General features: G+C 38.2%; 1 protein-coding gene across 2 annotated transcripts in view; it reads left to right on the forward strand.

The window, feature by feature from the left end:
• Positions 1–564: 564 nt before the first annotated feature.
• LOC121518042 (solute carrier family 41 member 1-like) overlaps positions 565–25128 on the forward strand; it is a 57707-nt gene continuing 33143 nt past the window's right edge. Inside the window, exons 1-2 of one of the 2 annotated variants that reach the window (XM_041800224.1) lie at positions 565–717; positions 7381–7715. In XM_041800224.1, coding sequence (XP_041656158.1) covers positions 7401–7715 — 315 coding nt within the window. In that variant the 5' untranslated portion in view covers positions 565–717; positions 7381–7400. Of the gene's footprint in view, positions 718–3158; positions 3284–7380; positions 7716–25128 lie in introns of those variants that run through there. The other variant, XM_041800226.1, reaches the window with a different exon arrangement.

Raw genomic sequence — 25128 nt, forward strand, 5'->3', positions numbered from 1 at the left:
TCTGACCTCTGCATGAATGAAATACACAAGTGGGGATTGTATTTAGACTCAGACCCCTGAAGAATTTACAACATCAACGTGACAGAAATGTCACAGCATGCCCACAAAAATGGCGTCATGTTACAAGCAACAGCGTGCTCCTTATAAAAGAACATCATGCTGTTTTAGTGTGACAGTGGTGGACTCAAGAGACGATAGAGAGGTGCCGTAAATCCTAAAAATGCTCCTAAATTTCACCTTTATTATTCAACTGGAATGTCAGCTTTGAGCTTTGATGATTACATCCAAAAACAAACTTAAAGTGAAGCCATGGAGACATTTTATATTCCAATGTTTATTGATTATAAATCAGGATAATTTGTTTGTATGAATGAAGAAGCGTCCCTTCCTGCGGCTGTCATCGGCCTCCATAGATGGAAGGAGACAGGAGGAGCGTATCATTATCTGCCAATGCCATGAAATTCAACACGGTGCCCCATGATGCATGCGCGTTAGCTCACAGTTTGCACTCAGAGACTCAAATACATACTCACACATGCAGTCAGCCTAACGCACAAACATATGTTCAAAAATGCAAAGAGGGCAAACAGAAAGCAGGACGTACACATAGCCCAAATATAGACTCACATTTTCACACAGACACAGAAAAACAAGCCGCTTATTCCTGGGAGGTTGCAGCTGTGCACAGACTCACCCCAACACGCTCTGGAGACAAAGGTAAGGCCGATAACTCAAACCTGAGAAACTAAAACAGAAAAATGTGGTTAAGCTCAGCCATTGAAGCTGGGGAAGACATCTGTATAACATGTTTTAACCTTAGAGGTGGCTGAGCATGTGACGCTATTATATCTACCCCAGAGTGGATCTTAGTTTCAGTAACGGCAGCAACTATTCAGCTACTCTGATGCCGCTTTAAATGCCTTAGATTTATTCAGATGGTGCCGGTAAACATCTGCATGTGTAAACTAGGATGGTTCCTTCTAACCAGGTCTTGAAACTACGGTGGCCCTAAAGGTCAACAGTACATTTGTGATTTATATAAAACTTCATACCAGTAGCTGAAACATTTCACAAAATGCATAAAAACAAAACAAATCAAAACAAAACCTCTTCAAGGACTGAAAAAAACAAAAATAATAATTTATATTATTATTAATATTCATAAAATAATATATATATATTTAAAAGTATGTTGTTGTGTTTTCCACATAAAATGAAATTGCATGCATTTTTCCTCTAAATTATTTATTTTTTATCTATTTTTTAGAGAAAATTGCTTTTTCTTTAAAAAAATATTTTTCAAAAAAGGTGACTTTTTATGTAAAGATGTTTATTTATTTCGTAGAATTTTGTATAGAGGGAAGAAATATTTTCCTGAGGATGCATTTATTTTGCAAGTTAAGTGAAAGCATTTTGTTGCAGATAGTAAAATGTCAGTCACAGAAAACAAAATCAATTATCATTATGATAATTATTGTTATTATAATTGTACTTGTAATAATAATAATAATAATAATAATAATAATAATAATAATAATTATTATTATTATTATTATTATTGTTATTGTTATTGTTGTTATTATTATTATTATTATTATTATTATTATTATTATTATATTTTTGATAAATGCCCTCATTTTGCATGGAGTATTTTTTTCTTGCTAGTGTTTATTTTTAAATTCTTTCATTCTTTATCGTACTTTTCTTACAAGGTGAATATTGTATGCAGAGGGAATACTGTCCTTTTGTTGCAGAATGTAAAATGTTTTGCACAGGATCATATTTTATTTTTCTATGGAGGTTAAAATATTTTGTTGCAGATGGCTTTTTTTTTAATGGCATAAGTGTCATTTTTTTTAAAGATTTTTTTTCAGAAGTTATGTATTAATAAATACTATTATTTATTCATTTATTGGGTCATTAGTTAGTTATTAAAGAAGAGAACACTGTACAGAGGCATTTTTTCAAAGGGAAAAATATTTTGTGAAAGATACAGTACATCTTTTTCAAAATTATAATTTCTTTTAAATATATTTTTTTTTTCCTTTTTTGTAGTCATTTTTTACTTTTATTTTAGAGAGAAGTGTGATTCACAGAAAATTAAAATTTATGCAGGGAGAACACTTTTGCAGTAAGTGACACAATTCATTACATATTAGAATTATGATTTTCAACACGTGTTTTTTGTTTATTTACGTGTTTGGAATTTTTTTTATCATTTTTTGACATTTTGATACCATCATAAGATGTAAAATTAACACTTACAGTCACTGTTTCAAACTATTTGGGTGTGACAAACAAAATTAAAAACTACAGTTTTTCTATTTGTTTATGTACTAATTTTGGTCTTGTGCTTTTTTAAGTATAACCTTATGGTTTTAAATTTCCTTCAATGGCTGGAAGCTTTGAAATATCCTTTCAGCATGAGTATTATCATGAGTATTATAAACCCTCTTTGTTCTAGCGTAGTAGTTTAACTTCTCTGTTTCTTCCTCTGCATTAGCATTTTTTTCCTCAGACATCTTTGGTACTTTTCATAAATTCCCAGTGCCATGATGAAATTATGTTCGAAGAGAAACTCATTCACTGGACATTAGGGATGTCATATTAACCCCTCATAATGGCTTTTGTTTGTTTCAAGTCATTATATCCCCACCCTCCACCCAGGGCCCTTTAACAACACCCACATATGCAAAAACAGACACACCACAGTCAGATAAGACAAGTTTGATTTTTGTGATTCTCACAGCCTTTATGGGCCCTTTCCTGAGAGTGGGCCCAGGTCCTGAGCCTTACCAAGCTCGAGCATTAAAACGGGACAGACTTTAACACAAGATGTCAAAAAGTTCAGCTTCTGTTTCAGGTTTTATCATAAAATATATTAAATAATCTGTTCTTTTTTGCTATTCAAAATCTGTAATGAAAAGACCTTAACTGTGCATTTTAAAATAAAAAGTTTATTTCGTTATTTTTTGTGATAAAGAGTAGTCGGCAGAACAGGACTTCACCACTTTCTCCCATTCTTCTTCATCTGCTCGCTTTCTACACATGGAGGGCGGGACTACACGTTGCCGGTGTTCATCCAATCAGAAAGCGCCTAGTTGTGTAACCGTAGTAACCGGGGCTGTGGTAGTATTATGGTATGTTGACATGGCAGCCTGCAGTGGAGGAATGCTTGTCAGATGGAGATACTCTGGCACATTTTGTTGTTTTGATGCTCATTTCATGGACTTGAGGAGATTTTTGGATAATTATCGACACTTCCGGGACTCTGGTCAATCATGTGTGTATTTATATTTTTATTTCTTAAAGTAGAAAAAGCTTTTTGGAGTGTTAGAAGAGATTTAAAGTGTTGAATAAATATGGTGTATGCTGCTTACTGGATATTTTCAGTAGTTAAAATGACAATTTGCCGTCATTTTTGATGCACTGTTAGCGAAATATTAGCGACTACATGTAGACTGGGACTTTGCAAAGTATCGTTAAACTGGTGGATTAACGTCATACAGATGTTTATAGCAGCACAAACGGCTTTTATTTTATCTATTATTTTTTTTACTTGCTGTTCGAAGCAGTCTTAAATTCTGTGTTAACAGTAACACAAATGTTTCTTAATACTTCGGATAACTTTCTATATTATGGGAAAGTGATTAGCATTTAGTTGCCAATTGCATTAGAAGGAAGGAACGATAATCTCATAGTTATTCAGCATTATTAGAATAATTTGACTGTTTTCATGACACGTTTGTATTTTATATGACTTTTTAATGTTAGTTTCTTTAAAGAAAATTTTAGCTAGGCTGAAAAATGATATAGAACAAGTGAAATAAGCCATTTCATGACCAAAGAGATAATCAGAATTTATTTCAAAATCCAAAGAGTGAGACAGAAAGCACGCATTTTGATCCAAACTATATTTCTATTATTAATCTTGAAGCATACTAAAATTCAGTGGTTATAGAGGAGAGATAATATTGTCTACTCCAAAATGCACATTAATGTTTGACTAAGACATGTCATTTTTTTAGTAAAAATTATCCTCTAATGATACCTTCAACATATATTATGTTGTGGTGAATATCTGTAATGATGGCAGTAAAACTTAGGTTCTGTTTTACATACATTTATACGTAGACCTAATGGCTACCTACAGCTACCTACAGCTTACCTACATTTGTTGCTACAAATGTAGGTAAGTAAGTACATTTTATCAACTTTAGCACCTACCACAGAACATGGCTACAAAGGTGCTTCACAAAAATGTAATTCTTCTTCTTATTAACAATAAGAAAGCTTTGCAAAGTTGAACCAAAACACAAAAGAACTGTATAATTCTCCAAATAAAATCAAGTGTTTGAACGATGATGTGTAAAGGTGTGTCTTGGGTCCTATTTGAACACATCAGCTGATACACCTGAGTGTAACTGCAGTGGAAAAGAGCAGCAGAATGTCAGTGCCGCAAATTTAAAGGCACAGTCACCTTTAAAGCCAGGTCAGAGTACACAAATTTAGCCATAATTTTACGTGATTGCTGCCTGTAGTCTGATGTCAGGCCTGAATATGGACGTTGGAAGTCACAAACGTGTTTATAGTGTGACATCAGTGTGACATCCAAGACTACAATGCAGCAAGACTTCTATGTCTTTGCTCCCTATCTTTGTTCTTGGCATTTACCAGAGTGACATAATACCACACCCAATGTTTTATTCCATCCAGGATATTCTGTTTACATACAGATAAGCTAACTATCATACTGGAATTACTGGAATAATTTTTGTAAAATGTTAACACATTTGCATGTCAAGATAGGGCTGCGAGATTGATCTAATAACTAGTGCAATAGCGTTGTCAGGCTGTGCCTTTAGATAACTGCATTTAAAAGTAGTAGCCTACTTGAAAGGTTTACAAAATGCCTGCAGAAAGGCCTTTGAGTTTACAATAGTGCCACTGTTTCACTTTGTAGATGTACCTTTATTTTTTAAAAAAGGAAAAAGCTTTTATCCGTCTGGAAAATATTAACTTATTTTGAAAGCGGTATTGTTAAAATGTCAGTTTTAGCATTTTGTTTATGCCAGTAAATATTTGCACATTTTGCTTTGAAAATACAGATTTCAGATCTGTCATTATTTTCTGCATTTCTCTTTACAGCCAAGCAATGGGACTCATGACGATATTTATGCATGGATCATAATTACAATCAAATCATTATATTGTTCAGTATAATCACAGTTGCCCATTGTTACCAGATTGTGCAGCACTACTTCTAGTTCAATTCAGGGCTGACAATTTGCAAAAACAATCTAATTGCGATTTTTTTCCCAAATATTCCAATTGCGATTCAATATGGGATTATTCTTGAGTTTATACAGTGGTTCCCAAACTTTTTCTATCGGGCCCCCCTTTGGCAGAAGAAAGTATTTTCAGCCCCCCCTACCACTCACCAGACATATCAATGTGTAAAAACACATAAATGTACAACACACCATTACTCACAACTTTTACAAAGACATTCTTGTTTTTTAGCATTTACCTCAACATAAATCCTAAAAATTCTGAGTTTTAAAAACCTGACTCTGTAAAGATGAACAATTCCCTGATAGTGAAAACTTAGTAAACATCTTTAAGATTTAATCACCCAGTCCTGCAATAATTTCAGTGACAACTGTGGGCTTAATTGGTGCTTCAGATCTCTTTACATCTCAGGTGCAGCTGTGAGACTGCCACTCTCAGTTCATTTTCAGTGTCCAGCTGTGATTTATTTTTTATTCTAGAGGCGACAGCCTTTTACAACATCCTCATAAAGGTAGGATGATGCAAAAGAATAAAGTGTGGCAAAGTGTGCTTAGCTTCTGCTACTCCTGTAACCTGGCAGTACACGACCTTTGTGGTTTTGGAAAAGGAAACAACTCACTGCTGTTCTTTGTTCTTCTTTTAATGAAGAAATGGCATCAAGTTCTGATAAAACTTACACTTTAGCAGCATCCACGCTAAGCTCTTTTGCCATAATTGCACCGGCCTCTTGTTGCTGCTTGCTTACGTCACGACTCTGCCACACCTGGAAGTACTGCCCCTCGTCGATTATTGGTCCTGTCACTTTCTAGCAGAGCCCAAACGGCTCAGAAGGGAGCTTTGCAAGATGGATTTGCCAGTGAGAAACACGGGAATGGGCGTACCCATCTGCTTTGCAAGGTTACTACTCCTGTCCAAATACCAGCAACGTCTTGGACTTGAACTGCAATAATATCATTGAATCCGAGGAGACTTCAATAAACTTCAACTCTTCTACAGGGCTGAAGTCGAGCTGGTGCTGCTTAGCCTGGCCTTGCCACGCTCCCCTTGTTATGACCCTGTGCCCCCCAGGGGGGCCCACGGCCTACTTTGGGAACCACTGGGTTAATCTTATGTATTTTTTTGACAAATTCAAGCGATAAATAATTCCATAAATAAGACCATGTGTATTGAAATGAAAACATAGTAGCATGAATCTGGATATGGGGGTGAAACAAGCTTTAAGCTATAAAGGAGGCGGCTGGGGTGGGGGAGGTGAGACTGGCTACCAGCTGATCCCAGCTGGGGTATGACTTTCATGAAGTAACGCTGAACTTCTTCAGTTTGAGATAGAATAAGCTAACTATTTTTGCTCGTATTGCAAATGTGATGTCATTTGCTTTAAGGGCATTATCATTTTTACGTCCCTTATTTTAATTAAGAAAAACATACATAAAACACAAAAAGAAGGATTTTTGCAAACCATTATAAAAGAAATTGACACTTGAATATTTGCATAATGTGCGTAAAATCTCTGCTGCAAAAAAGAAAAAGATTTATTAAACTGGTATTTCGACACATTTCAAGTTAAAGAAATATTGCAACTTCTGCGATTTGAAAATTGCAGCAAGCTATGTTGCGATTTAATCTAATTTCTGATTAATCACTCAGCCCTAGTTCAATTTGCAGGATAGCCAGGCCATAATGTCTTTGACCTGCCAGTCTGACTACTTAAGAAGTTTTGCACAGTTGTGGAGGTAGTCATGACAACAGTGTTCAATGATTGGTCTGGTTCACACTTTTAGTGTTAACAGTCAGTTGACCAAGACAGGAGAAGCTTTTTGTTGCACAGTCTGACATGGTGCCTTTGTAAGAGAGCAAAAAAACCCATCCTGAAGTCTGAGCTGGCCTTGAGTTTTCAGACAGACAACAGAAAGACCCAAAGACCCTTGACCTAAGAGGCTTACTGGTGATGTAGGGGTAGAGTAGGTCAGGGGTATGTTCAGATGCTAGCCCATGCAGGGGTTCATAAACAAAGTCGAGGATCTTGTCAGGTACAAGAAACAACAACACCTGATGTGCCAAATATTACATTTTCTCCTGTATCCTCAGATTGAGACACCACTGCCATCATGCCCGGTGAGGATAAACCCCCACAACAGACCCGCCAGAGGAAAAAGCACAAAAAGTCCCGCTCCAAGGGGAAGAGCCAGGGTGGGAGTCCGAGCGGACAACGTGCGGACAGCATAGACAGTCAGGATGAGCTCCTGCTACCACCTGTTCCCCCGCCTCCTCCTAAAAAGCCAGTGGTGGAGGAGAAGCCAAAAGTGTCTGTGGCCAAAGTGGAGGAGGAGTCGTCCATTGCTATCTGTCTCCAGGTGCTTTTTCCCTACCTGCTGGCCGGGATGGGCATGGTAATGGCCGGCATGGTGCTGGACAGCGTACAGGTAAGTGCACAGATTAGAGGATATATCCGACAATCATTGGTACTTGTTAGTTTGTTGAAATAGTTCACAGATACTCAGGTCCATTTGATTAACTCGTTGTTTGTGCACTTCTGGGCTTTAGACAACACAGGCAAGAATTCAGAGGTTGTGTTTTACCTCGTTTAATGAGCAGAATAAGTGCCTTAAATAATGTTTCTACTCCCTCATCCTGATCTGAGCTACAAGGTCACCTCAAACTAGAGCATCTTATTAGATTAAATGTTAAAAACCTTGACTAAAGAAAGCATGCTTTGTTAATGGAAGCTGCTACTTTCTAGTTTGATGAACTCTCTCTGGTGTTTGCTCTTTTTATGAAACTTTACTGCTCCAAAAAATTAAGATATAGACAACTTATGAGCCAAACAAGTGTGCAAAAGCTTTATTTTGATGCCAGTAAATTATGTACCCCCAATGAATAGTCCTTTGCATTTTAATGCTTTAACTAGAATAAAATTTCCTCGGTGCATTCAGTGTTTTAGTAGATGAAGAACTATGACATCTGTAAGATTAATAAACCACCATGGTTTTTATTATTACTGTGGTTATTTATCACATTGCCATACACAACTAAAACACCAATTTCCAAAGTTTTCTGTCCAGGTGGCGTGCCTGTTCGCTCTAATTTTGTTATCAGGATCTGACTGGGAAAAAACATTAAACATCATTACAACAGACCCCAGTGACAAGCATTTTCTTTGTGGTCTTTAGGTTTGCCCCTAAAAACGTGAGCTTTTGCTTTAATGCATATGTAAGAGGGTAAAAAAATACTTGAAGTTTAAAGAGATTTCTTGTCAGCTCCTTATTGCCATCAGGTTGAGGTAAACAAACCTTAAAACCTTGATTCAACATCTGTTCTTCCCTGTAGCATGGTCTTTTGGGATATTTATGGTTAATTTAGGAATAGCCACTCTCCTTAGTAAAGTAAACAGATTATTAGGACTCCTATAAAGTCCAGAACATGATCATCTGAATCATAATTCTTGAAATTAAAGTGCAATCAAGTGGATTTACTTGGAAATGGTCTCCTTTCAAACGAAAAGCAGGTCTGTCAACCTGCCCAGTAAGTTTCAATGTAATTAAGATAAAACAACAACAACAACAACAACAAAAAACTAATATATTTTTTCATAATTGCAATACTGCATGCTGTTGTGCCCTTGTCGCAGGGTAACAGGCTGATACTACTCACAGCTTATCAAGTATCCTTAGCTCTGCACAGTTTACATTGTAACAGTGAACAGTTTCTCAGTCTCTTAGTTCAACTGTTAATCTTAACTGGGCTAACACAGAGAAAGGAACTGAACATCAACCCCTGAAAAGTGAAATTACTGTCACATTAACCAGGGGTCATTGGACGTCATTGAGTCATTTTGTACATGCACTCCTGCATATTTCATAGTGACAGTGTTAAGTCATGGTTTCAGATCACACTGGTGCAGAGAGAGAACAGACATGGGCATTGGTTAAGCTCAGTTGATAGAGCAAGGCCCATAAACAGAGGCTGGAGTCCTCAACACCCTAGTCTTGATACCTGGTCTCTGAGCTGTCTGGTACATGGTTTTACCTTGCTCTCTCTCCCTATACTTCATTTCTTGCTTTAACTGTCCCGTCTAAGCAAATGTCTTCCTTTCAGAGGCTTTATGGGAAAGATTCTCCACTACTTTGTCTACATACTGGCACAAAAAAACTGAAGCAAAGGTATACCAGAGTTTTTTTTTTTACTTGCAACTGAAATAGCGTGATTGATTCCTGGTCTCGGCAGTGTTTGGTGCATGACTTCCCCCCTCCCTCCCCATATGTCCTATCTTTCTTCAGCTGTCTTATCTGAATAAAGGCAGAAATTAAAAAAAAAAAAAAAAAACTAAAAATAAACATGCTTTGGAAGTTTGAAATGTTTTATAGTCATGGTATTCAGGTAGCTAGTTGGCTTGATGTAAGGATTAAAAGGTTGATGTAAGAATTTTGAGAAATATAAAAAGAAGATGTGAAAGGTGAATTTACCCACAGAGCTCTTGAACAAGTGGGTGGCACTTTTGAGCCCTGATTTCAATTTTTTCTTAAAGATTTGTATTTTGAAATGCAAAATAATTGAAATTTAGCATGTGATTAAAATGTGAATAATCACAATTAACCATTAAAATTCATCTTTTAATTGCAACTTAAAAATGAATTATTTGACAGCTCTAATAAAAAGTTATTAATCCCAGCTGCCATTGAATCTCTTAAACTTTAAGGACACTATAAAGCTAGCCTGCTGCCTTATGCTACATGTAGCACTCCAAATTATTGATATAAACACATATTCAATTCAAGAACCTGTTGTGTAGCTTTATCCCAGCTCTTTTTTAACTGTTTAATTCATTTTTTATTCTATTTCCTACATAAATTTGTTGTAATTTAAAGTTTTTTGATAGTATTTAATTATACTATCAAATTCATAGTTACCTTGCATTTTTAAGTGGCATTTTTGAACATGCAGGTAAAGACAAAGTCCTGCCTAGAAATGCAAAAGCATAAAGAAAGTATCTCCTGCTCTTTTCTTATTGCTTTCATTCCTTATAATGATTTTTATATGTAAAATCAAATTTAGAAGAATAGTGTTTGGAAGATTTTTTACTCTGAAGAATGAGTAACAGGATGTAAGGGAAGAATGTTTGTTGCACATCTTATATTATGCACATACAACAATCTGAAACTCGCAATAATTAGAGCAATGTTGGATTAACTGTTCTCTGTTTGGTGCAGTCACAGGCCCATCTGTTTTGTGCGGCCATGTTTGTCATCTGCAGTCTTCTCCTCTAACTGACGTGGGGTCGGTTCACCTGTGCTGTGTCTGGTTGTGTCTCCATCTTCTCCCTGGCAGCCCTGGTGCTCTGTCTGTAACCAGCTGTGTTTGAGGACGATCCGACACGCTGCTTCATGATGAGCTGCTGCCTCTTCCTCCCTCTGTTTGTCATCCACTGATAAACACTCGTCTTTCCTCACAAGACTCATTTCCCTCCCTCCATCTGTTGCTCATCAGTATTTCTAACACTCTCCCCTCTACACTATCTGTTTCCCCCCTGATGGAGGACAATTAGTCATGATGAGGTTGGCTGAGTGCTGCGTCCCAGAGCGGTGGGGACGTAGAAGGACATTTAGAGAAGTATATCTGACTAAATAAGAACATAATACTATCAGCAATTATCTTTACTGCCTGTGCTGGTGCTGTGCTGCTCTCATACCTATAAGTCATATCCCACATGAAGCATCCTACATTCTATATCTGCCAGCATGCCAGTTTCCACCCACTTTTTGACGTTGATTGCCATTTCTTTTCCAAGTTAAGGCTCACTCAGCCTTATCAATCCTGGACTGGATATTACACGATTATGCTAATAGATATCTGACTCTATTACATTAGTCTGAAATGGACGTTTAGGAGGCATCACATGAGGAGTGGAGTCATGATGGTGTCTTGAATATCATCATTGCTGTGATGCAGTAGTAGGCATAAGGCTGCATAACCACAACATTTCAAACATTTATGGCAGGGGTCATCAAGTACATTTGCACAAGGGCCAGATTTAGTCTCGACAGAAACTCTTGGGGCCGGACTTTAAAATACACCTAAATTAAATATTTTGGTCTGATTGATATATTATTGTAGTAGTATTTATATTTTCTTTAAAAATGCAGGACATTTTAGCATTACCAGTGAGCTTTATCCCTATTATCTATCATGCAGCACACCACAAGGAGACAGACCTGACAACAGATTGGCTGGGCCCCTGAAAATCCCAGAGAATGGGCCCTCTACAATTGTGATTTAATACCAGTATTAACTCATTTTAACCCCTTTTTGCCTCTTTAACCCAATTTTAGCCATTCTTTAAACCAGTTTTTCTCCTTTTTTATCCCCTTTGTGTCACTCTTATCCATTTTTGCTACTTTTCTTCAATTGTTGCCACTTTTAACCTCTTTTCTTTACATTTTTTTCGATAGTTGCAACTTTAAACCAATTTTTGCCACCTTTGACCCATTTTTTGCTACCCTTGAACCCCTGTTGCAACTTTCCTGCCAATTATTTCTCGTGTACCACTCTTGAACATCCTTTCACTAATTTGCCAGGCTATTTTTGCTATATATTTGCCACTTTTAACCCTATTTTGATACTTTATGCCCCTTTTTTGCTTCCTTAACCCCATTTTTGCCATTCTTAAACCAATTTAAAGCACTTTTCCCACACTTTATCCCCTTTGTGCCACTCTTTTATCCATTTTTGCCACTTTTCATCTATTTTTGCCACTTTTTAACCTGTTATTTTATTACGTTCTTGAACTATTTTTGTAGTTTGTGACCAATTTTTTGCCCCTTTATCCCTCTTGTAACCAATTTTAGTCACATTTGATCCTCTTTTCACCATTTTATCTGGTCATTTTTGCAGCATTTCTGCCAACCTTAACCCTATTTTTCAGTATCTACTAGTTATGACAGTAAACTTCTGTAAAAACAGATAAAATGTTAAATCATTTTAAACCTATTTAAATATCCATTGTTTGTGGGAAGGATTTAACAGCTGTAGACATTTAAAGCCTAAAGATACTCTTAAAACCACAGCATCCTTTTTTCCTCCTTTTCTGAATTAAATGATCTTTCAGGGGCCGGACAGGAAGCGTTGGGGGACCTGATATGGCCCCCGGGCCACCAGTGGATGATCAGTGATTTATGGGGTTCCCCAACATTTTGGTTGAAGTTTGCATGGTTTAAAACTTTTGCTGTTCATGCAGACATTTCTTAGATTGACTTGGATGTTTTATTTTCTGTGTTTGATATAAATACATTTTGTCCCCTACTGATAAAACACATTTCAAGAGATAGTTTATAGTCATTGCATGGTAAAAATACAACGAGATTTTGTTTGGCAGTGGTTCGAAACGTCGTCCATCCCACTGGTGAGGGAGTGGCCACCTGCAAGAAGGATGCTCGGTGCAGCAGGTAGTGTGGATGATGCTAAACAGACATTGTCCAGGGTGTGAGGGGTCCATCAGGATCCTGGAGGCCCGCTTGTGGAGGTGACTCTGGTAGATGTCTTTAAGGGGAAGAAGGGGAGAGCCAACAACCCCCTCTAGTCTTACAGAAGTTGGGTGTCCAGTCTGCTATGTATATGGTGTGGCCTTCTAGCTCCACAGCTAGTAGGCATGTTTTTGTGCAGCCAGGTCTCTGTTATTATCAAGACACAATGGTCCAAGTGGTGGTCAGAAAGCCACAGCCTTATGTCATCCATCGTGTTGGCATTGGTGAGAAAGATCATTGGTTCGGCAGGTTTGTGTGGGGCCTTTGCCTGAAGCCTCGCTCATTTGCCCCGCTTCCGCCTTCGAGGACACCGCTGTCTCTGCCTCCTCCCCACCCGGCTGTAGGTGTCGTGCTGCCTCCTCCTTTCAGTCTCTGACGACCCGTTCTCCGGATAATCTCCATCGGGAAAGATGCAAACTCCACATGCTTCCTTTGCAGTAGTCAAAGAAGCAGTCTCTTACACACACAATGTCAGTTCTGGTGTAAGTGCAGGGCTTTGTTTTGCTGCTGGTGATGAAGCACCGGACCGTTGTGTCAGTAAGTTTCGCTGCCATGAAGGGGTCTGCTGTTTTGCACCACATTAAGTTTTTTATTATCTGAGACACTTTTTTTTTTACCTGCTTCTCAGGAAGAGAAACAGACAGAGAACTGTCAACTACTCGGGTGGGTTAAGGTAAAATTTTAGGGATATTTCTGTTTAAGAACAGTGGAAAAGGATGCATCCTGGACTCTGGAAAATATGCTTGTGTTGCTTTAAGCTCAAAGACATTGTCATTAAACATTTAAAGTGCCTTTATTTTTATGGTACATAGACCTTAAGAATGCACTTCAACACATTTCTGCATCAAGGGGTCGAACAAACAGATGCTTGAAAACAGCATGTCCTTTAAAAGTGATACTTATTGGCCACTCGGGCATAAGAGCGGCAGCCTGCAGAGGGTGTTGACTCTTATTTTATAGACTCTGTTCACAGGTGTTAAAATGGTTAGGACAGCTTTGAAGAAAAACATGTTTATTTGACCTTTGAGGCTGGAGTTAAAGCTCTGTATGGTGGTTAAACCCAGAACAGAAGTCTGCAGACAAACAGCCATCAAAGATAGTGCTGCACAACTGATCTAACCACACCAGGCTGTGCTATTACATAATGACATAAAAGGCCACAATCACCTTTAGATTAAGTAAAGGTTGACAAAAAATCCTGCAGAATAGTGCCACTTTGGCAGTTTGCACCTTTATGTCAAAAAAGGAAAAACTTTTATTTCTTAGAAAACAATATTTTGAAATTAAAAGGGTAAAAGCTTCATTTTTTTCTTTTTATTGCAACTTGATATTTGTAAATGTAGAGATGAAAAATACACACAATTAAAAACTATCATTATTCTCTCCATTTTTCCTTGATAACCAAACAAGTGAACTCATGATACCATTTATGGAATAAATTCTTATCCCAATTGCAAATAGAAAAATGGCAATAACCAAATTGTGCAGCACTAATCTTGGAGCCTGGATTCCCACAAGTAACATAAGTCCATGCTCAAGCACAGTTGCATTATATACAGTCCAACACAGGTGTGCATGTAGACGGTTTGAAAATCCACCAATAAGTAGAAAGAAGAAGAGCTATGACAACAAGGTCAACATTTGTTTTTGCTACGTGCAAACGATGGAGTTTATCGTGTAAGCTACTGTAAAGGTTTTTATCATTTTTAAAGCACCAACACCAACTCTCTTCCTGCTTTCACATCTACTGAGAGGGTGTAAGAAAGAGGGTGCTTAGAGGTTGAAATGTGGGATCATAAAGTCTTCACATTTTAGTCTTTACTTTTAGTCCAAGCATTTATTCTCTTGTCTAAATCTGGTACGAAGTCATGGTAGTGTGTTCTCTGCACTCTGCTAAGAGTGATTTACCCACAGTGGAGAAATATCACGAATTTTGAATGTCAGACGAAAACTACAGTACATTTTAGTCTAGTTTTAGTCATCTTGACGAAAACTAAGTTTACTTCTTGTCAGTTTTAGTCATCACAAATCTATTTTTGTTAGTCTTAGTCTAGTTTTTGTCATGGAAAAAAAGGCTGTCGACGAACATTTTTAGTCCTGATTTTAGTCGACGAAATTAACACTGCTCCTAACAAGACACCACAATAAACCCCCTAGAACTAATGAAATTTGAGTCTTACCTTCAGTCGTCCTGCCACTGCATCAGTGTTAATGCTGCTCAGTCTACAGTTTACACTGTTTCAGCTTCTTACCTGCAACCGTGACTAACTCATAAATCTCCCAGTGGTTTCCCAGCGTAGTTTTCAGGAGTTCTAAACCTCCAAAGGCAAGCTTTGTTTGACATTATCCATGTTGACTATGTGGGTGTAGATAAACAACCCCAGCACAAAGCTGGGAGTGGGATGTAATAAACTTACTTTGAGTTTATATGAAAGAAGTCTTGCAATACACACTATATTGCCAAAAGTATTTGCTCACCTGCCTTGACTTGCATATGAACTTATGCGACAACCCATTCTTAATCCATAGGGTTTAATATGACGTCGGTCCACCCTTTGCAGCTATAACAGCTTCAACTCTTCTGGGAAGACTTTCCACAAGGTTTAGGAGTGTGCTTATGGGAATTTTTGAATAAGATTTCTAGATGGAGAAGCGCGATTCGTCACTCCAGAACGCGTCTCCACTACCCTGGAGTCCAGTGGCGGTGTGCTTTACAACACTGCATCTAATGCTTTGCATGGGAAACCCATTCGATGAAGCTTCCTACGCACTGTTGTTGAGCTAATCTTAAGGCCACATGAAGTCTGTAGCGATTGACTCTGCAGCAAGTTGGCGACCTCTGCGCACTTTGCGCCCCAGCATCCGCTCCGTCATTTTACATGGCCTACCACTTTGTGGCTGAGTTGCTGTCATTCCCAATTGCTTCCACTTTGTTATAATACCACTGACAGTTGACTGTGGAATATAGGAGCGAGGAAATTTCACCACTGGACTTGTTGCACAGGTGGCATCCTATCACAGTACCACGCTGGAATTCACTGAGCTCCTGAGAGCGAGCCATTCTTTCACAAATGTTTGTAGAAACAGTCTGCATGTCTAGGTGCTTGATTTTATACACCTGTGGCCATGGAAGTGATTGGAACACCTGATTTCAATTATTTGGATCGGTGAGTGAATACTTTTGGCAATATAGTGTATGCTAGCTAAGCATAATTAGGGGCATGGATGGTACAAGCCAGTATGTTGTAGATGTTAGTTAGGAGTCTAAAGAGCCACCTCAGTTCCCCCTTTAGTTTAACTGAAACTTCATTTGAGACAGACTTTTTTATGGCAACCTTCATGGATTAAAAAATAAAGCTTCAAAACAAGGCTACAGTTTAATATGGTCTATGGATACTTCTCCAGCTCTGTTTAAGTTATAAAAAGTAGCAGGGCTCTTTTAATTTTATCCAGATGACTTGTAGTTGTCCTAATAAAATCCCCAAAACAAAGATGTTAAGTTGTATTGTGGGAAATGCAGTAGTGCTCATCTCTTATTGAAGCCCTGTGTTGCATAAGTGGAAGAAGCACTGAAACATTAATCATTTAGAAAGCAAAAGGCCTTAGGAGGGAGACAGGAATCAGATTTGATATCGACAAGGGATAAATGACTGCTATCTTCATTTAAAAGGAACACAACTGCATTTAAAAAGCACAAGAAGAGCAAAACTAGAGGGATTTTAGTGTTTGTCATGACCTGAAATAATGTTTGAGCTCTGGGGAGCTTTTTTTTTTTTTTTAAGAGACACAGTGCAGATTGTTTAATCTTCCTAAACAAGAATGATGGAGTACCGGGGCCTCTGACTGGATCTCAGTGCAGGTGGACTGGGATGCAACAAACGGAGAGGAAGAATGAGTCATGATTTAAAGGAAGAGAGAGACTAGAAAAAGAGGGATGCAAGACCGGCCGACGTAGCAGAAAAGATGTCACACGAAGAGAGGGAGGCAGGAAGAGAGGAAGAGACGCACGCAGCAAAGAAAAGCGAGAGGGGGAGAGTGTGAAGCCGGCTGTTTCCCCACATGAGTTTGCATGTCGGCCAGCGCAGACAGCCCTGCCTCTTTCTCTGCTACGTCACAGCACAGCAGAGCGCAGGGAGCAGGACTACCCTGATGCTGACAGGAAGAGAGAAGCACTCCAGAAGCCGGCTGCTGCATCAAGTCAGAGGACCTTTTCACATCTCTTACCGACATTACAGAGATCTTTTTAATTTTCGCTTCACTGTTGTTGTCCTCCTGCCAAAAGAGAGGAGCTTTATTGACAAAGACATGGAGGGATTCTGCTTCTAACTCCAGAGTCCTTTAGGACTATTCTTCGTCCTTTTGGAAGCTGCCAGTCAATCACGTCAAGCTTTGATTTCATCTACAGGTTCCAGCTGTAACTTCACTGAAGAGGTCATGTCTATTTCAGACTAGATTACATGGATTAAGGACTAGATCAATCAAACTCCCTTTTAAAGACCTTTGGGCTCTGGAGCAGATGACAGAAACTTGGACAAGGACTAGAACTTCTTGAAATCTGACTTAACTTCTGCCAGGTCCATTCTCTTTTACGTTTGTGGAAGTCCGATCCATTTAAACCATCATTTTTGAAAAGCACGTGCCGGTTGAAGACTCAAACTTTAATTGCAGATGTGGAGCGTCACAGTTGATAGATGAACGCTGTGCCCTGTGAGTAAGAGATGGTGTTAATGACTTTGTTCCCTGGTGATGCTGACAGATGGATACCTCATCGCTGCTGACTCATCACTGGGCCAAAGATGCCACACTACTTCCCATTCAAGTTAGATTTAAAGCTTTTAATTTCAGTTTTGCCCGGGAGAAGAGATAAAGATTGGATCAATTGGACAATATCTTCCTTGTGTCACTTAATTTGCACTTTTGAGCATCTGAAGATGTGGCAGTAGCTCGGTCTATCTAAGTTGTTAGTGTCAAATCTGATCAAAGACATCATTTATAACCGTCTGAGAGCACAAGACCATATAAAATAGGCCTTGTTGCATCTTGTGAAGTTTTCCTTTTCAAACCAAAGACAAACAGACTGAGCAGTTTTAACCAACTTCTTTGGACAAGTGAACCCTCACACCAGTGGTTTTTGTTTTAAATGGGATTGAAGTAAGTCTTACCATGGGATAACTGTACGCTAAAACCTCCTTACAACATGGTGGTGACTCGTCTGGAGGTGGAGCTACGCTACCAGGGCAAGAAGTTACGTGGCGTGACGTGGAAGTTGACTCGATCGGAGCATGGATTCCTACCAGAGAGCTCCTGGCTCATCGCCGCCCAGGTTATCGTGCCGTACCTGGTGTCGGGGCTGGGGATGGTCTCTGCTGGGATCGTTATGGATCTCATACAAGTATGAACATCTTTAGAGGAATCATTAATGGTTTATTGATTGATGGATGAATAGTGTTATGTAATATATGTAGAAATGTTGATATCTACTAACACTGATACATACCTGTTTAAGCTAATACCTGCTGATACCAATATCATGCTGAAAATATAGTGCATCTCTGTCGACAGTTCCTCAAAAATATGCAGGAAGGTGGAGAGTTTTAGTTGATTGCTTCAAAAGAGAGTCTCCTTCCTGCCCCAAACGTATTCATATATATTAGTTGTAAATATTGGCAATAATGTAAATAAGTGCTAATAGGCTAATTGACTTTTTAAGGTAATATCTTCTTATACCAATACCATGTCCAACCCTTGTCGACACCTCCTCACAAAGATGCAGGAAAGTGCAGGATTGCAGCGATTTTTGCACCCCTTCCTGCCCCAAATTAAACATATTTACAGTGGAAATTTGTGGCCAATAAAGGCTTATATGTGAAGCCGCTATATTGGTTGTGTATATAGGTAGATATGTATTCATGTTCAAATAGGATAACTAGCTTTTTAAGCTGATATCTGCTGATACCAGTATCATGCTAATAATGTTGTTCATTACTTGCTGACATCTCCTCAAAAACATGCAGAAAGGTGCACTCCTTCCTGCCCCAACCTTATTCATACTTGTGGCCAATATTCACGGCCCATAAAGCAGGGGTCATCAACTACATTTTTGTCAAAAAATTGTATTTTCTTTGAAATGTACCATATTTTTAGCCTTTAGCAGTGAACTTGGTGCCTATTCACCCAGTCCCTATACTGCAGTAAGCCACAAGGGGGTTATTGAGATATTTAGGCCATATATTTCTACGGCTGCCATGTTGTCTGATGTGAAAATGCTGCGTCCTCACTGGTGAAAAACACATGAAGGAAAAATAAATTTGTTTCAATTCTCAGTCAATGAAAAAAAACTCTCAACCCCCCAAACTGTTCAATTTATGCAGACATCTGCTGCTTTAATCAAGAATGGACATATGGATAGGTTTGCCATGCATCTTATTTGCAATAGTAATTGATAATAGTTGGGTTTTTTGTAAAACTGATCAAACATCAAGCCAATATTTAAAAAAATTTTCAATCTCACTTATTTTTGGAGTTACTAAAATATCTGTAGGCATAATAAAATTACGAAAGAAAAGAAGTTTTTTTCCTCGGCACTTCTTCTCAATTTAATCGATCTTCTGGGGGCCAGATGGGAAGCTGTGGTGATCCTGATGTGACCCCGCGCCTCCAGTTGATGACCAGTGCCATAAAGGCTGATAGTCATAGCTGAAGACAATTAGTAAATGTCAGCAGAAATTGTGATATCTGCTGATACTGATATTTAAGATTTTAAGGCAGATAATATCTGCTGATACTGAAGTCAAGCTGTTAATATCTTTGATCTGTAGTCGACACTTCCTCACAAACATGCAGGAAGGTTCTGGCTTTTATTTGATTGCTGCCAAAGCATAATTAGGGGCTCCTTCCTACCTGTGTGTGTGTCTCTGCTCTGCCTCAGCCTCTACCCTACTTCCTGTCTTATTCACCATCAGCACATTCTTTTCAGTCCCTTCACTGTCTCATTAAATTGCACACGTCGAAGTTATTATCTGGTTCAGACCGAGTGCGGACAAGGATGCCTCCTGGTCCATAAAAGTCAGAGTAAACCTTGAATCTACATCTGGTAGACTGTGAAGTCTTCCATCAGTGCTGGACAGTCTGGACAGTATGCACCCGATAGCATTTAGGTTTGACCTGCAAAGGGGCTGCAGATGATTTTATTTAAGCTATACTCTGGGGCAGTGCATTAAATAGCAGCAATTATGTTTAGTATTGCACATGGTCCCTCTAAAACTTAACCATATTAGATAGACTGTTGCAAATACCCATGAAATGTACTTCTCATCCATCTGGGCAACATGCCATAGATGGTGTTAGGTAAGGTCAGAACCACTGTTAATTTTGGCAGCTATTTTTAATTTGAGTCTTAGTCTTAGTCTTTAAATGAAATGCATTTTAGTTTTAGTCACATTTTAGTCATTTCTATCCTTTTTAGTTTTAATCTAGTTTAAGTCGACGAAAACTCAAATCATTTTAGTCTAGTTTTAGTCCATAAAAAGTCCTCACATTTTAGTCTTTACTTTTAGTCCAAGCATTTATTTTCTTGCCTAAATCTGGTACCAAGTCACGGTAGTCTGTTCTCTGCACAGGGGCCCCTGCTTTCTACTGCTGAGAGGCACAATTCAGTTCAATTCAACTTTATTTATATAGCACAGAGAACACAGAATAGGTACAGCCGCATTGTTTTAAGACAGATTTACACACAGTGGAGAAATATCAAGGATTTTGAATGTCCGATGGAAACTAAATTACATTTTAGTTTAGTTTTAGTCATCTTGACTAAAACTAAACTTACTTTGTGTCAGTTTTAGTCATCACAGATGTATTTTTATTAGTCTTAGTCTAGCTTTTGTCATGGCAAAAAAGGCTGTTGACAAACATTTTTAGTCATAGTTTTAGTTGACAAAATTAACACTGGTCAGAACCTTTGAAAAATGTCTCAGATGGTGATTGGATGAAGGTTCTGTCCTTCCGGCCAATTAGGGCAACAACACATATGACGTTTTAGCTGGAGAATAATGCTGTAACCACAAGATGCAAACGTGTCTTTGTTAACTATCAGAGGAGCCAGTTAGTAAATGTTCATCTTGCTGAAGCCACTTGTGAGAAGAAGAAAAACATCTTTTCCACTAAGAAAATCTTTCACTGTGGTTCTTTGCTTTTTTTCATTGGGGAATATTGTCTAATTTATATTAAAACAGCCACTGCAGCTGCATCCACACTAATATCTACCTATATTATTATTATATTAATTAGTTTTAACACTAGCTGACTGGCAACCACCTTTGCAAAATGGTTGATAATTGAAATATAAATACATTAAGTTTTTACACCATTCAGCATCAGATCTGATCAGTTTTTAACAGCCAGGCTGGCTTTCTTATATTAACCATTTTATTTCTTTTTTTTTTTTTTTTTTTTTTTTTTTTTGGATCCCAATACTGCAACAAGTCTCGCATGCATTTGATGCCATACTGCCCACTCTTTGCTTAAACCTTAAAATTTGGCATTCTGTTATAGATGCATGCAAGAGGGCACATTTTAACTGCCCCCTCTTTGAGATAAAAAAAAAAAGTACTTCAATCTCTCTTCCAGGATTTAGCTGGTAAAGTTTGAATCTGCAGGAATCTTCACAGTTCAAACATAAACCAATATTTTATTTTTGGTACATGACAGCATTTCAGATGGTACTGCTGAAATATTGAGCTCAGTTCTTTGGATGGATGTGTGAATGGTTGCATGGGCTGACTTCTCCTGAACAGTTTATCATGTTGGCATGAATCAATGGAAGCAGAGATTGGTAGCTTTGTACGTATGATAAACAAACTCATACTGTAGACAGTTTAATGGTTGATCAATGAAAGATTGGACAAACAGTGGAGAGTCAGAAAATGACTTCTACTGCTGCTTGAGGAAGATTTACATCAGCCTGCTTGACATTTCTAGAAGAATTTATAACTCTGAGTTAAATCAACATTGGCCTTGTGGTGAAAATCACGTATTTGTCTGTCTTATCACTTCCTTAATTAATCAATCACCCCTCTGACATCTTTCTCTATTCCTTCAGACTGAAAGTTAATGAAGGTTGAAAGATTTGCACAAATCAGAGATGAAGGGCAGTGTTTTATGAATTATTAGAGATACCAAAGAAACTCCAGCGCTGAAAGAAATCCCGTTTGACTATCCTGTTTTCTTTTCAAAAGCAGAAGCCTTGTGCAGCATCCACCTTTCTGGGCTTTGTGAATTAGATTTAGATGTGGGAGGGAGAAGAGAGCTTTGGGATAAAAGCAAACGGTTAATCTAATAAGTTGTTGGAGGATGAAAGGAAGGAGAGTGGAGAGGGAGCGGTATCAGAAACTTTGATATCGTGGTATTACATGGAAGAAAGAAAGAGACGCTGCATTAAAGAGAGCTGCAGTCAGAGGAAGTCTGCTGGATTTGCAATACTTCTTAGTACTTTTACCTGAAATATCTCGATCTAATTGCGATTTTTTTAACCCAATATTGCAATTGCAATTTAATATGTGATTATTTCTTTTTTTTTAAGATTTTTTTGGGGCTTTTCGTGCCTTTATTGATAGATGAGGACAGTGGATGGAGTCGGAAACGGAGACAAGAGAGTGGAGAGAGACATGCGGGACAGGGCCACAGACCGGAATCGATCCCAGGCCACCCCCATACATGGGTCATGCCTTAAAACATTTCTGTTACTATCTACTATTTCTTAAGTTCTTCATCTCATGTATTTTCCAACAAAACAAGCAATAATTCATTCTATACTATAACACAATTTTAGATTAAACTAGGGCTGGACAATTTTGTAAAAATATCTAGCTGTGATGATTTCGACTTATTTTGCAAATTGGATATGAACTGTTGTATTAAAGCAGTTTAACTCAACCCTACTCAACCAAAGAGCCAAATTGTTGGAAATTACTTTTGCAAGAGCCACAATCTAAGTGGTGAAAAGTGGAAAAAAAAGGGTTGAAGTGGCAATGAAAATAAGTTAAAGTTGGCAAAAATGACCAAAAAGTGGCACAAATTGATGAAAAGGGGCAAAATAGGCATAAAATGCCTAAAACTGGGTATGAAGTGGCAAAGATGTGGAGAGAAAGTTGCATAAAAGGGCATAAAGTGGCAAAAATGGGTGAAAAGTGACAAAAGAAGCAAGGTACAGGTGGCAAAAATGGTCAAAAACCAGAAAAAAGTAGCAAAAAAATTAGTGAAAAGTGACTAAAATGGGCAAAAAGCAGCAAAAGTAGGGAAAACCAGCAAAGAGGGGCATTTAGTGGCAAAAGGCTGCTTTAAATGGGTGAAAATGGCGAAAATTGCATATGAAAAGTTGGGCAAAAAGCAGCAAAAAACAGATTGAAAGTGGCAAAAATGGGTTAAAAGTGACAGAAATTGATTTAAAGTGGAAAAAAATTGCAAAAAGGGGCCAAAAATTGCAAATAAGGGCAATTGAAATATAATGTTGAAAATTAAGTTTGACAATGAAAGCCCACTGTATAAGTATGGGAAATAAACTGACTTGTGACTTGCAACAGACAATTTCTGAGGTCAAGGTTTCCTTTTTTTAAGGTTTTCCGGGGGAATATTATTTCAAATTAAGACATAAAAGAGCCACATGTGGCTCAAGAGCCACGTGTTGAGTAACACTGTATTAAAGGGAGTGGTAATTTTAATATAATTCTTATATTTAACAAGAAAAAAATATACACAAATGAAGAAAATATAATTTTTGTACACTACTCCAAAAATATGCCACTAAAATGATTGCATGATATATGATGCATAATATCTCTGCTGCTGCTGCTGCTGCTGAAAAAAAAAACTTTTAAACTGGTATTTTGTCAGAAATTTCAGGTTAAAGAAATATTGCATCAGCTGCAATTTAAAAATTGCAGTAGGCCATATTGCAATATGATGTCATTTGTGATTAATTGCCCAGCCCTACTGATGATGCACTAACGATGATTGAGTGACGCTCAGATATTTATAAAGTCAGTAAGAGCTCCACTATTGTCAACTTCTTCTCCTGAGACTCAGCACAGCATATATCTGTCTTCTAGTCCATCAGTGTGAAGAAGCAGCAGCAGCAGTATTACAGCAGAAGTGGGCCATGTCCCAAGATAACCTCCAAACATGACAGCCGTCAGCTAGACCTACCAGTCCAGAACTCGAGACCGTTGGGTATAAATAGACGCACTTATACGAGGCCACAAAAAGCACGCCTCTACCTCACACTACTTATTCTCTATGAGTCCATGTGGCCTTGTTTAGCCCTGAAGCCCTATTACCACCTCCCTTTTTAACACTGGCTTTTTAAGAACCATAGAGCTAATCAGTCATCACTAACATCCATGACAGTCACTTTAAAGTTGCACAACTGGCAAATGCAGTCACTTTAAACTAGTTCCCTCGTCATTTTATGTTTAGTGCATTTAGAACTCAACCAGTTTTTTGCATTTGTCACACATAAAGGTTTCACATCATCAAACACATTTTAATTTTAGACAAAGATAACCCCAGTAAATGCAAACTGCATTTTATAAATTCAGCCATCCAGACCTACCTGACACTGTGAAAACGTCATCGCCCTCTGAACCTAGCAACGAGTTGTTCCATCCCTGGTGGCAACAACTGCAAGCAAGCATCTGTGATAACGGGTAGTGAGTTTTTCACATTGCTATAGAGGAATTTTGGCCCAGTCTGCTTTGCACAGTTGTTTTATTTCAACCACAGTGCAGGGGTTTGGAGCATGGAAATCTGGTTTTAGGTCATGCCTCAGCATCTCAGTCAGATGGATTTAAAGCTCAACTTTGACTGAGCCACTCCAAAACCTTCATTTTGTTTTAAACCCATTCAGAAGTGGACTCACTGGTGTGTTTCACATCGTAAAACCAAAGCGCCCTTGAGCTTGAGGTCATGAACTGATGGTTGTACATTCATGGTTCCATCAATCACAGCAAGTGGTCCAGATCCTGAAGCAGCAAAGCAGCCCCAGACCATCACACTACCACCACCATGTTTGACTGTTGGTATGCTGGTATTTGTGTTGAAATGAAATGCTGTCAGTTTTACTCCAGATGGTGAAAATTTCATTTTTTAAGTCTGCCGATACTGATATCCTGCTGAAAATATTGTGCATCCCTAGTCGAGACCCAAAAGTTGGTTGCAAAGAGAGTTGTTCTGATTCCGATACCAGTATCGGAAATGTGTCTGATGCTGTTTAAAATGCAGGTACTGGTTTAGCTTATGCACCGATCTGATACCATTTGGTGTAACT

The sequence above is a fragment of the Cheilinus undulatus genome, linkage group 11 (assembly GCF_018320785.1).
Source record: "Cheilinus undulatus linkage group 11, ASM1832078v1, whole genome shotgun sequence".
NCBI lineage: Eukaryota > Metazoa > Chordata > Actinopteri > Labriformes > Labridae > Cheilinus > Cheilinus undulatus.